The 12,615-nt window shown below is 48.3% G+C and overlaps 1 protein-coding gene across 1 annotated transcript; it reads right to left on the bottom strand.

Annotated features, from left to right (window-relative positions):
- Positions 1 to 923: 923 nt before the first annotated feature.
- On the bottom strand, positions 924 to 10,512 carry LOC119956903 (cellular retinoic acid-binding protein 1). Its single transcript, XM_038784462.1, has 4 exons — positions 10,266 to 10,512; positions 8,016 to 8,194; positions 3,198 to 3,311; positions 924 to 1,364 (listed from the first exon to the last, which is right to left on the bottom strand). Exons 1-4 carry the CDS (start codon positions 10,333 to 10,335, stop codon positions 1,314 to 1,316), a joined length of 414 nt encoding a protein of 137 aa, XP_038640390.1. The 5' UTR covers positions 10,336 to 10,512; the 3' UTR covers positions 924 to 1,313.
- Between the last annotated feature and the right edge of the window lie 2,103 nt (positions 10,513 to 12,615).

Here is a 12,615-nt window from a genome sequence, read left to right as displayed (position 1 = left end):
TGCCAGTTAATGCTGGGCCAATTGTAAATTCTAAATCTGAACTTGATGTTAACCAAAGGTATTAGGGCAGGGGTGGGCAAACTACGGCCCGCGGGCCGCATGCGGCCCGCCAAAGGTATTTCTGCGGCCCACCAAGTCATTAAAAAAAAAAAAAAAAAATATATATATTTAAAAATTTTTTTTTTTTTTTTAAGGTTAATGGGGGGGCTGTTGGTTACTTACTGGTATAGGGTGGATACGTTGACTTGAGTAGGGTGATCATTTCTCGGCACAACGTCGAGGGCCGAAGGGCCTGTTCTGTGCTGTACTGTTCTATGTTCTATATGAGGCGCCCAGAATCATAACCGGGTGAAGTAATTATTTTACTTAATATACTATGCGGCCCTTTGTGAATTGTGAATTTCTGAATGTGGCCCTTGCACGGAAAAGTTTGCCCACCCCTGTATTAGGGGATATGGAGTGAAAACAGGTCAAATAATAATAATCTTTATTGTCACAAGTCGGCTTACATTGCATGAAGTTACTGTAAAAATCCCCTAGTCGCCACACTCCGCGCCTGTTACACTGAGGGAGAATCCAGAATGTCCAATTCACCTAACAAGCACGTCTTTCGGGACTTGTGGGAGGAAAGCGGAGCGCCCGGAGGGAACCCACGCAGACACGGGGAGAACGTGCAGACTCCGCACAGACAGTGGCCCAAGCTGGGAATCGAACCTGGGACCCTGGCGCTGTGAAGCTGTGAGTTAGGTCCCAGGTGACTTCTTTGAATGATGGGACAGGCTCGAGGGGCCGAATGGCCTACTCATGTTTCACTGCTCCCGTTGTCTGTGCGCCCAATATACAGATACACAGGCACAAAGCGACAACCAATCCCAAAACCAAATTAATCTTCTTGTTTTGAGAAATGAAAATGCCAAATCCGCTTTGAACATTTCACTGTGATTTTATTTTGCGGCTTATTCTGCTTCCAACCAGTTGCATTCAAGCATTTGGAATGGGCGAACCCAGTTTCCATAAAGGCACCCAGCTCTTTTAGCAAGTGGTACATTTTCAGGTACAGTGAGGTGCTGGACATTTCCACATCAGAAATACAGAGGTGTACGAGACTGAGTGAAATAAGACGCACCGAAGAAACCTCGGATGATTTACCCCTTCCCTATTACGAACATCAAAGAGATCTCTCGACATTAAAACAAAACACTACAACGCTAATGGAACGACATGGTTAGGTATCAGTAATCATGATGCACACTGTGGTCAAGAGATGATTCTGTAGCTAATGGGTTCTCCCCGTATGAAGATGGTGTGTGGAGTTATTCTTTAACATAGACCCTTGTGCACACAACGTCATTGGCAACCAGCGTCTAAAATGAAAGGAAAGACAAGTATTTTATCATTTGTACCAGTTCACTCCAAGGTCTGAACTTAAATTCAGGTGAGAAAGAATTTATTTTTTATAATTGCATTTATATATCAACTTTCACAACCGCGGGAAGTCCCGAAGGCTCTTAATAACCAATGAAATACTTTGGAAGTACAGTTACTGTTGTAAGGCAGGAAGCGTGGCAACCAATTTGTGCACAGCAAGATCCCAAAACCAACAACGTGACAACGAAGGGATAAAGTGGTGTTGGTTGAGGGGTAAGTAGCGTCCAGCTCGCTGGTGAGAACAGCCCTGCTCAAGTTCGAAAGGTGCCACGGGATCCTTTGCGTCTGCAAGCGGGTCCTCGGTTTAATGTCTCATCTCAACTGTGCGGCACTCCTGCAGCACTGCACACCAGGCCAGGGAAGGTTTATTAGGTTGAGCCCGGGTATGGAGGGATTTACTTATGAGGGGAGGTTTAGTAGGTTGGGCCTGTACTCATTGGAGTTTAGAAGAATAAGAGGCGACCTTATTGAGACATCTAGGATTCTCCTTGACAGGGTAGATGCTGAGAGGTTGTTTCCCCTTGTGGGAGAGTCAAGGACCAGAGGGCATCATCTCAGAGAGTAAGGGGGTCGTCCATTTAAAACAGGAGGAGGAATTTCTTCTCCCAGAGGGTAGTGAATCAGTGGAATTCTTTAACGCAGGGGTCTGTAGAGGCCGGGTCGTCAAGTATGTTCAAGGCTAAGATTGGCAGATTTTTAAAAATAGATTTAGGATACCCAATTCATTTTGTGCAATTAAGGGGCAATTTAGCGTGGCCAATCCACCTACCCTGCACATCTTTGGGTTGTGGGGGCGAAACCCAGGCAGACACGGGGAGAATGTACAAACTCCACATGGACAGTGACCCAGGGCCGGGATCGAACCCAAGTCCTTGGTGCCGTAGACAGCAGTGCTAACCACTGCGCCACCGTGCCACCCTGATAGACAGATTTTTAATTAGCAAGGGAATGAAGGGGTAGAGGATAAGATGGGAAAGTGGAGTTGAGGATTATCACGTCAGGTCAGTCATGATCTGGGCAGCACGGTAGCACAAGTGGATAGCAATGTGGCTTCACAGCGCCAGGGTCCCAGGTTCGATTCCCCGCTGGGTCATTGTCTGTGCAGAGTCTGCATGTTTCCCCCGTGTCTGCGTATGTTTCCTCCGGGAGCTCCAGTTTCCTCCCACAGTCCAAAGACGTGCAGGTTAGGTGGATTGGCCGTGATAAATTGCCCTTTGTGTCCAAAAAAGTTATGAAGGGTTATTGGGTTAGGAGGATAGGGTGGAAATGAGGTTTTAAGTGGGTCGGTGCAGACTCGATGGGCCAAATGGCCTCCTTCTGCACTGTATGTTTTATGGTCTATGATCTCATTGAGTGGTGGAGCAGACTTGATGGGCTGAAAGGCTTACTTCTGCTCCTACGTCTTATGGATTTATGGTACCTAAGTGGCAGCCTGGCGATATGGGCTCAAGGCACTTGAGTGGGTCTTGAACTAAGCAATTCCTGACAGAGAGGGAAGATTGCCAGCAGACAAGCTGAGATGGGTTCTGACTCACAGCAACATTGGGGATGATTATCTGAGAGGTTTGCGAGCGGCAGGGAGGTTTAATCATGGACTTAATTCATTGTGACTTCCAACTAGCTGTACCCACGAGCATGATTACTGCGTACCATGGATGAATGGAAAATTAAAGGAGGTCTTGATATCTCAGTCAGTGACCATTGTAAAAGTGGCTCCATTGAACAATACCTCCTCTGACAGTGTTAATGAGAAAATTGTATTCACCTACCAGGATTAACTCGTTGTTGGCCAATTCACGCGTCCAGTGTGTTTTCGGCCCATTGCCACTAAGCAGCGTTTGCTTGCAATATATTTTATTCTCACTTTCCCAGTTGGGCAGACTCTGCAAGGAAATGGATGAAGAGGACTGAACACACAGAAATAAACCCATCGCAAAATCTTCTGTGTCTCGCTGACTGGGTATTTGCTATGGTCCTGTGCACCCGGAACACGAGAGCTCGTTTTCCCTCCTCGAGGTTCTTCCCTCAACCCGAAGGTCATGAGTTCAAACCCTGCCATAGCAAGTATTTTTCGGAGATTTGTTCTTGGGGTGTGGGCGACGCTGGCAAGGCTGGCATTATTGCCCATCTCTAATTGCCCTTGGGCTGAATGGCTTGCTGGATCACATCAGAGGGACAGTTAAGAGTCACATGTAGGCCTGACCAGGAAAGGGCGGCAGATTTCGCTCCCCAGACGGGCTTTAAAGCAGATAAGCTTTTACAACTATCTGGTAAGTTCATGATGAGCATTAATGAGAATACCATTTTATGCCAGATTTGTTAATTAATTTAATTTAAAATTAATTTAAAATTCCTCTGGCTGCCATGGATTTGAACTTGTGTCCCTGAAGAATTAAAATAGACCTCGGGGTTAGGGTCAAGTAGCATTTACAACCACAGTCTCAAATGATGAAATTGAATTTATTAATTTGGTAATTTGTGTTTTAAATCTGATGATGGCTGGATTGGCATCAAAACCCAATCAGCTCACTCATTGGCATCAAAACCCAATCAGCTCACTCATTTTCTTTGGGCAGAGGAGAGTTTCATAGTATTTACAGTGCAGAAGGAGGCCATTCAGCCCATCGAGTCTGCACCGGCTCTTGGAAAGAGCACCCTACCCAAGGTCAACAACTCCACCCTATCCCCATAACCCCACCCAACACTAAGGGCAATTTTGGACACTAAGGGCAATTTAGCACGGCCCATCCACCTAACCTGCACATCTTTGGACTGTGGGAGGAAACCGGAGCACCCGGAGGAAACCCACGCACACACGGGGAGGATGTGCAGACTCTGCACAGACAGTGACCCAAGCCGGGAATCGAACCTGGGACCCTGGAGCTGTGAAGCGATTGTGCTATCCACAATGCTACCGTGCTGCCCCGTTAACACAGCCTGACCTGGCTATACGCTCGATCTTTAATACTACCAGATCAACTAAGGGTGGGTCATAGGTATCACCACGTAATGTTGCAAATATATTTTTAGGAATTACACAAATAGTATAAGATGGACACAGATGGTGCAATTGACTCAATAAACTATAACGTCCCCACTTGATCAAGCATCAGTTTATCACAGAGTCACAGAGCTGTGCCAGACAGGAGGAAGATATTTGCCCCAGCGTGTCTGCACCCACTTTCCGAATGGGCAACTCATCGAGCGCCCATTCCCCAGCCTTCACCCGCAACTGTGGACAATCGTCCTTTCCAAAGAACCGTCTAAATCCCTTTGGAATGCCTCGATTGAACCTGCCTCTCCCACAGCCCATCACGTGTATCGTTTTGCAACAGATTTGATTAAGTGGTGAGGTCAGTTGTGATCGACTGGTCTGAACCCTGTCTGAATGAATTAGATCTGAGGGCTAATCCTGTCCGAGGGATCAAATACCAACAGCAGTCATAGCTCCTAAGCACATTTTCGTAATTATTCACAACAACCATTGTGGAGCGAGATGGCCAGAGTCTTACTGCCGACTCGAAACTGGCAGCTAATCTCCATTATTTTTATTGATATCTGTCCATTTGTTGTGGGTTTTTAAAAATGAAATCAGGGTACAGCCTTATTTGGCCAATCTGGTCAACTGGTCAGGGCAACAGAAATTCTGGTGCATCCCTCAGGAATTCCCATTCCCTGCTGCCAGGACTTTGGAATCATTTATTGGGCGATGCGTTGCACCTATCAGGAATCAGGGGCTGTCCCCGCTGTGTTTCACAGTCAGAGCACCTTTGAGTTTTCCCACTTGAATTCCTGATCGCTGCATTCAAATGCGTGATGACCGATTGATCAAAAATTTAGGGTACCCAATTCATTTTTTCCAATTAAGGGGCAATTTAGGCCAATCCACCTACCCTGCACATCTTTGGGGTTGTGGGGGGGCGAAACCCACGCAAACACGGGGAGAATGTGCAAACTCCACACGGACAGTGACCCAGAGCCGGGATCGAACCTGGGACCTCGGCGCCGTGAGGCAGCAGTGCTACCCACTGTGCCAACGTGCTGCCCTGATCAAAACTTTTTTTTCAAGTTTAATGGGCGCCGTTGGCATGACTATCATCTGTTACCCGTCCCTGTTTGCCTTGAACTGGGTGGCTTGCTGCACTGTTTCATAGGGCGGCTAAGAGTTGGCCACGTTGCTGTGGGTCTGTAGATACAGATAGGCCAGACCGGGTAAGGACGGCAGATTTCTCTTCCTCAAGGAACCAAGTGGGTTTTCAAAGCAATCGATAGGTTTAGCTTTGTGGTCACCATTACTCTGGGCACAGCGCATCCAAACTCCCAACGGGCGCTCCTGGTGGGTGAGGCTCAAGGGCAGGAACGCTGTTTCATAAATTTGTCCCTCCATCCTACCTTTGGAGTGCAAGTCGGCGGAGAATAGATTCACTCGGAAGATAACAAAATATCGAATGGAAATACAGATCAAAAAACTCATTTAATTCCATTGACTGCTGTTACTCTGAGTATCAGTGACCATCTGTATGGAGGTTGCTGGGTGCTTAATCTGACTACTGTGGTTTAAAATGGGAGATTGCAAATCGTTTCATATCTTGAAAGGACATTGCCCAGAAAGAGGCCATTCTGTCCATCATGCCTTTCCCACCCTACATCCCTCTTCTTTCACCATACCTCTCTAATTCTTTCCTTTTCTCCAGGTATATGTCTGTCACAGGGTGGCGCAGCGGCGCAGTGGTTAGCACTGCTGCCTCACGACGCCGAGGACTCGGGTTCGATCGCATTCTCCCCGTGTCTGCGTGGGTCTTTTTAAAAGAGTTTAGGGTCTGTGCCTCCACCACCAACCCGGCAACGAATTCCTGACTCCCACTACCCGCTGCATAAAAACGTTTTTCCTACTGTCCCTCTACACTTTCTGCCAATCACCTTGAATCTCTATCCCCTGGTTCTAGAATTCTCCACCAAGGGAGACAATTTCATCCTGTCCATTCTACCTCTTCCCCTCGTCATTTTCCACACCTCAATTAAATCTCCCCTCAGACTTCTTTATTCAGAAGAATAATTTAAACTCACCGATACAAGTGGCTCAGATTCAAGAGAGGGCAGCACGGTGGCGCAGTGGTTAGCACTGCTGCCTCGCGGCACCGAGGTCCCAGGCTCGATCCCGGCCCCGGGTCACTGTCCGTGTGGAGTTTGCACATTCTCCCCGTGTCTGCGTGGGTTTCACATCCACAACCCAAAAGATGTGCAGGCTAGGTGGACTGGCCACGCTAAATTGCCCCTTAATTGGAAAAAAAATAATTGGGTGGGTACGCTAAATTTGAAAACAAAAAAGGTTAGGTGGCGTTACTGGTTTACGGGAATAGAGTGGAGGCATGGTCTTAAGTCGGGTGCTCTTTCCAAGGACCGGTGCAGTCTCGATGGGCCGAATGGCCTCCTTCTGCACTGTAAATGCTATGGTTCTCTGGTGCAATGGGTGCTACAGAAATGCAAGTCTCTCTGGCTTTCTTGTGGATTGTCAGCTCATTGCACGTTAAGAGCGATGTGTTGGGAAGTTAAGTCAGCAGTCACTATTTGATCATGTTTGGACTGCAGCTTGGCTCTCTCTGAAACAGTGACAACATTGCAATAAGCAATTAATCTATAAGGGCAGCAGGAGCGTGAGGGATGGACAGAGCAGCAGGGCGCCAGGGAGGCCGCAATGGACAGAAGAGATAAAGACTGAAATAGTGGGAAAGAGAGAGAGAGAGAGAGAGAGAGAGGGACAACATTTCTTTTCCTGATTTTTGCCCGAGCCTTGGGAGAAAGCTAATCTATTTAAATGCTGTCAACTCAGGAACTGCTCAGATGTTACTGGGAAGTGAGTTGTCTCCAGCATCATTAATTGAAAGTAAGCTGAGCCTGATGATGTCCCAGCTAATGATGAATTAGTCACTCTTCACTTTTGTTGTCACCACAGGGGGAGGCCACCCACAGTTTATTTGTTCCACATTAATGATGCATTCTGTGCCTCATTGTGGCATGTCTCCCTTGCTAAGCGATATCTCCTCGTCTTTTAATGCGTTCAAAATGCTTCTCTCCCCTCCTGTCCGTTTACTCACAGACAGCACCACCTATTGAAATGCCTCATCTCATCCTGATACATCTGCAGCAGGAAATGCTTAACCCTGAATGTAGCAATTCGATATACCAGCCTAATTCAGATGGAACAGTCTATTAATTCAATTTGGAGCTTCTCAATTTGCTGTCTAATTTATGTGGCTCAATTCACGTTATTCATCGGTCATTTAGGGCGGCACAGTTGGCGCAGTGGTTAGCACTGCTGCCTCAGGGCACCGAGGTCCCAGGTTCGATCACGGCTCTGGGTCACTGTCCGTGCGGGGTTTGCACGTTCTCCCCGTGTCTGCGTGGGTTTCGTCCCCACAACCCAAAGATGTGCAGGTTAGGTGGATTGGCCACGCTAAATTGTCCCTGAATTGGAAAGGAAGAATTGGGTACTCTAAATTTAAAAAACAAAAATTGATTTCTCTTTCTAGGGACTATAATAGTCGGGCCATTTTGAATTGTCGCTAGATGTGCGTTCTGACATTCACCTTGCATTTTCTCCCGTCCACTGTCTCCTCTTCAAACTCCTCTCCTATTTTGAAGTTGATCTCGGTGGTCCTGACCGTGGTGGAGGTCTTGATGTAAAACTGGTCCCCGTCCTGCCTGATCTCCACCAGTGGTTTAGATGCCGCAGCCACCGCCACCTTCCTCAGCATTGCGTTGACCCCTGAACCATGACATTCAAAGAGAGAGAGACTGTCAGTTGAAGGAAGGCTAAGTGGCTGCGAAAAGGTTCATATTGCAAAGTCACAGTTCATTCGATTTATTTTTCTCTTCAATTTTATATAGAACACAGAACGTACCGTGCAGAAGGAGGCCGTTCGGCCCATCGAGTCAGCACTGACCCACTTAAACCCTCTCTTCCATTCCCGTAACCCAATAACCCCTCCTAACCTTTTGGGCAATTTATCATGGCCAATCCACCTAAACTGCACGTCTTTGGACTGTGGGAGGAAACCGGAGCACCCGGAGGAAACCCACGCAGACACGGGGAGAACGTGCAGACTCCGCACAGACAGTGACCCTGTGGGGAATCGAACCTGAGACCCTGCTGCTGTGAAGCCACAGTGCTAACCACTGTGCTACCGTGCTGCCCCCTGAGGGGGGGGTGTGGGGGATTGTTCATGTTACAATTCTGCCAGGATGAAAGAAATGTTCGGGTTGTCAGTGAGAGCAGCTGCTACTGATTAGGGGACGGTTCGGGCATTATTCTGAAGTCTACACAAGAACTGTCTACCCGCCGTGGTGGAGGAGGTGAAGGGAGTCTGTGCCCGTTCTCTCTGGGTTTTGTGGATAAACCTACGTTGAAGAAAAACTGGCTCCTGATTTCATTCCACCTTTACTCAGTGAATGGGCAGCGACTTAGAAGATGGGATTTAGAGAGGGGAGAGTGGTGGGAGGCGGTGGGTAAGGTTGGAGTGGGGGTGAGGGGGGGTGGTTACCAATCTTTCTATTCCAGGAACTCCACATAATTTGACCAGCTCATATCACAACTCAAATCTTCTGCTTGAGGTGATAACATGATGTGAGAGAAGGGGTTTCTGACCAGCACACACACACCCACACACACACACACACCCTCCTGTCCAGCTACTTACAGACACAACCAACTATACAATGTTCATATATTTTTTTTAATAGTCCAGTGCTTCAGGGCAAAGAGTCTCACTCGGGGACCAAACATTTGAAGAGCTAAATGTTTTTAAAGTGTCATGGATGATTCCGGAAATTGCGGCGCTGAAGACCCGGGTTCGATCCCGTCCCCAGGTCACTGTCTGTATGGGGTTTTCACATTCTCCCCGTGTCTGCGAGGGCCTCACCCCCCCCCCCCCCCCCCCCCCCCCCCCCACAACCCAAAGATGTGCAGGTTAGATGGATTGGTCACCCTAAATTGTCCCTTAATTGAAAAAAAAAGTTATTGATTACTCTCAATTTATTTTTTAATAATGGATGATTCCGGAAAAATGCGGATGTTGTACAAGAGTGTGAGGACGCCATAAGGGGACGGCGAGGCAGCACGGTGGCGCAGTGGGTTAGCACTGCTGCCTCACGGCGCCGAGGTCCCAGGTTCGATCCCGGCCCTGGGTCACTGTCCGTGTGGAGTTTGCACGTTATCCCCGTGTTTGCGTGGGTTTCACCCCCACAACCCAAAGATGTGCAGAGTAGGTGGATTGGCCATGCTAACTTGCCCCTTAATTGGAAGAAATTAATTGGGTACTCTAAATTAAAAAAAATAAATAAAATAAAAAAATAAGGGGATGACACGGTGGCGCATTGGTTAGCACTGCTGCCTAAGGTGCAGAGGACCCGGGTTCGATCCTGGCCCTGGGTCACTGTCCGTGTGGAGATTGCACATTCTCCCCGTGTGGGTTTCACCCCCACAACCCTAAGATGTGCAGGGTAGGTGGTTTGGCCAATTGCAAATTGCAAAAAAAATAATTGGGTACTCTAAATTTACTTAAAGAAAAGGACGTCATAAGGAATGAATTGATTTCTCGGTGAAGCTGGTTTTGTCACAACATTTAATAAAAACTACTATTACGCTTTCAGAAAGATGAACGAGTTATTGTGTTTTTCTGTCCCGAAGGATTAAAGAGAAGCAAACCAGGAATCAAGAATTAATCAGAATATAAATACCAGCTCTAGTTTCATATATCTCTGCTCTGCAGTCCAATAGCAAGCGACTGAAAACAGGGACCATCGGAATAAGAAGTCCTGTTCAAACGTATCGGCCTTACCCAGTACTTTCAACAGCTCGTCAAAATTCTCACTGCTCCTCATCTTCCATGTGCCAGCAAAGTTGGGCATTTTGTGTGTGCCGTCTCACAGAGGTTCGGCGCTCTGCTACAGCTTGCCTGTCGAATGAAGAAACTGCTGCTTGCTGGCTCCTGTCAGCCTCTCAGCTGCTCAAAGTCTGCAGCGCTTTATGCGAGAGCTCTGAGCTCTGAATCACACAGCGTGCTTCCAGGTTCCAAACCCACCCAACTGCAGCCTGATATTTAAAGTGACAGCGTCTCTTTGTTTCGTTATGTACGGCTGAGGGGAGGGGGGGTGGGGGGCTACGGAGATCAAATCGCTGACGGAGTCCCCTCACTGTTCTCAGATTGGCTTAGAAAGAAAAGCCAGTGCCAATTGGCGGAGTTGAGACAATCAAAGGCACCATCGCCGTGCATCACCCACAGCTCGGGGAGGACCCTGCTTGACATGTTTGTCCCCAATTGGCATCCCATGCGCCAATCGCACTCATCCACTGCAATATTCCATGGTGTCTACTTCTCCATTCAAGGATTTCGAAGACCTGGACTTCTGGGGTTGAGTGTAAGGCAGCTGTTATTGGGTAGACTACTTGTTACCTCAGTTTCCAAAGTTTCCTGAAAAGAACTTTGGGTGGTATGTATCGCAGTCAGCCGTCCAATGCTGACAAAAATTAAAACCTCGCCCCGACTCAGGAACCAAACCCCCTCCTCTCCCCATGACACCCTTGCTCTTTACTTTCGTACATTTGTAACATACTAATTTAGGGCAGCACGGTAGCATAGTGGTTAGCACAATTGCTTCACAGCCCCAGGGTCTCAGGTTCAATTCCCAGCCGGGTCACTGTCTGTGCGGAATCTGCACGTTCTCCCCGTGTGTGCGTGGGTTTCCTCCGGGTGCTCCGGTTTCCTCCCACAGTCCAAAGACGTGCAGGGTTGGTGGACTGGCCATGCTAAATTGCCATCAGTGTCCAAAATTGCCCTTAGTGTTGGGTGGGGTTACTGGGTTAAGGGGGTAGGGTGGTGTGGGCTCTCTCCAAGGGCCGGTGCAGACTCAATGGGCCGAATGGCCTCCTTCTGCACTGTAAATTCTATGATTCTATGATTCTGCCTCGATTGGAGGATTGCCCTCCAGTCCTGAACACTTTAGAGCAGATGTGAAGGCTTGAGAGAGAATTCAGGAATGATTCACGAGAATGGTTCCCGGGATGAGGAGCTTCGCCCGGGTAGACGGGAGAGTTTGGGATTGTTCTCCATGGATAAGAGGAAGATGAAGAAGAGATTTGATGCTGGTGTTCAAAACCCACGTGGTATCCGGGCAGAGTTGAGAGAGAAAGTTCCCGTTTGTAGAAGGATCGGGAATCGGAGGGCATTGATTTAAGGTGATTGGCAAAAGTACTGGAGGCGGTACTTTGGTACCGGGGTGGGTGGGGCGCGGTGGCACAGTGGCTAGCACTGCTGCCTCACAGCGCCAGGGACCCCGGTTCAATTCCGGCCCTGAGTGACTGTGTGGAGTTTGCACTTTATCCCCGTGTCTGCGTGGGTTTCCTCCGGGTGCTCCGGTTTCCTCCCATGGTCCAAAGATGTGCCGGTTAGGTGGATTGGCCACGATCAATCACCCTTAGTGTCCAAAGGTGGGCAGGTTAACGTACGGCGATAGAGAGGGGGGGAGTGGGTGGATGGGGGGAGTGGACCTGGGTAGAGTGATCTTTTGAAAGGTCGGAGCAGGCTTGATGGGCCGAATGGCCTCCTTCCGCACTGTACGGATTCTATGATATTAGAAAAAAGTTTGGTTTATGCAGCTGGAGGTTGGGATCAGGAATGCACTGATGGAGAGGGTGGCAGGAGCACGGTCAATCATGACTTTGAAAAGAGAATTGAACAATTATCTGAAGAGGAACAATTTGGAGGACTTGAGGAAAAGGTGGGTAAGTGAAACTAGGAGTCTTGCACCTGCAGACAACCAGCATAGACATAATGGGATGAATGGCCTTTACCCGAACCATGATTAACTATAACATATACATAATGTATAATATATATTAACAGTCACTCTGATTTTCTGTGTCACTCTCCCCTCCTGTATCCCAGCTCATCCCCATCACCCGGCTCTTGTTTACCTTGTTCCTCAAATCCTCCCTTTCACTCCGAGCTTGGGGAAAACTGCAGATCCCTCACTCGCTGCTCCTCCGCAGCTCCTCCTAATCTTCCGCCACACATTCTCTGTGCCAACTGCCCGTCCTGCCACCTCTTCCAGCCCGTTGTGCCAGCCCTCTTCCAACCCTGGCCGTCTTTGCCCTGTTCCGCCACCAGTTCCAGATCCAACCATCTGGGC

This window comes from Scyliorhinus canicula, chromosome 24 (genome assembly GCF_902713615.1).
Source record: "Scyliorhinus canicula chromosome 24, sScyCan1.1, whole genome shotgun sequence".
NCBI classification, from domain to species: domain Eukaryota; kingdom Metazoa; phylum Chordata; class Chondrichthyes; order Carcharhiniformes; family Scyliorhinidae; genus Scyliorhinus; species Scyliorhinus canicula.
Note: the sequence above shows the minus strand (reverse complement) of the source record. Positions and strands in the feature narration are given on the sequence as shown.

What these genes read in the sequence shown, in the direction of transcription:
- LOC119956903 (XM_038784462.1), bottom strand. Translation starts at nt 10,335, where the DNA reads ATGCCCAACTTTGCTGGCACATGGAAGATGAGGAGCAGTGAGAATTTT. An exon ending in CGAGCTGTTGAAAGTACTGG is followed by an intron (nt 8,195 to 10,265) that starts GTAAGGCCGATA and finishes GTCATGGTTCAG; the next exon opens with GGGTCAACGCAATGCTGAGG. An exon ending in CCAACAACGAGTTAATCCTG is followed by an intron (nt 1,365 to 3,197) that starts GTAGGTGAATAC and finishes CTTTCATTTTAG; the next exon opens with ACGCTGGTTGCCAATGACGT.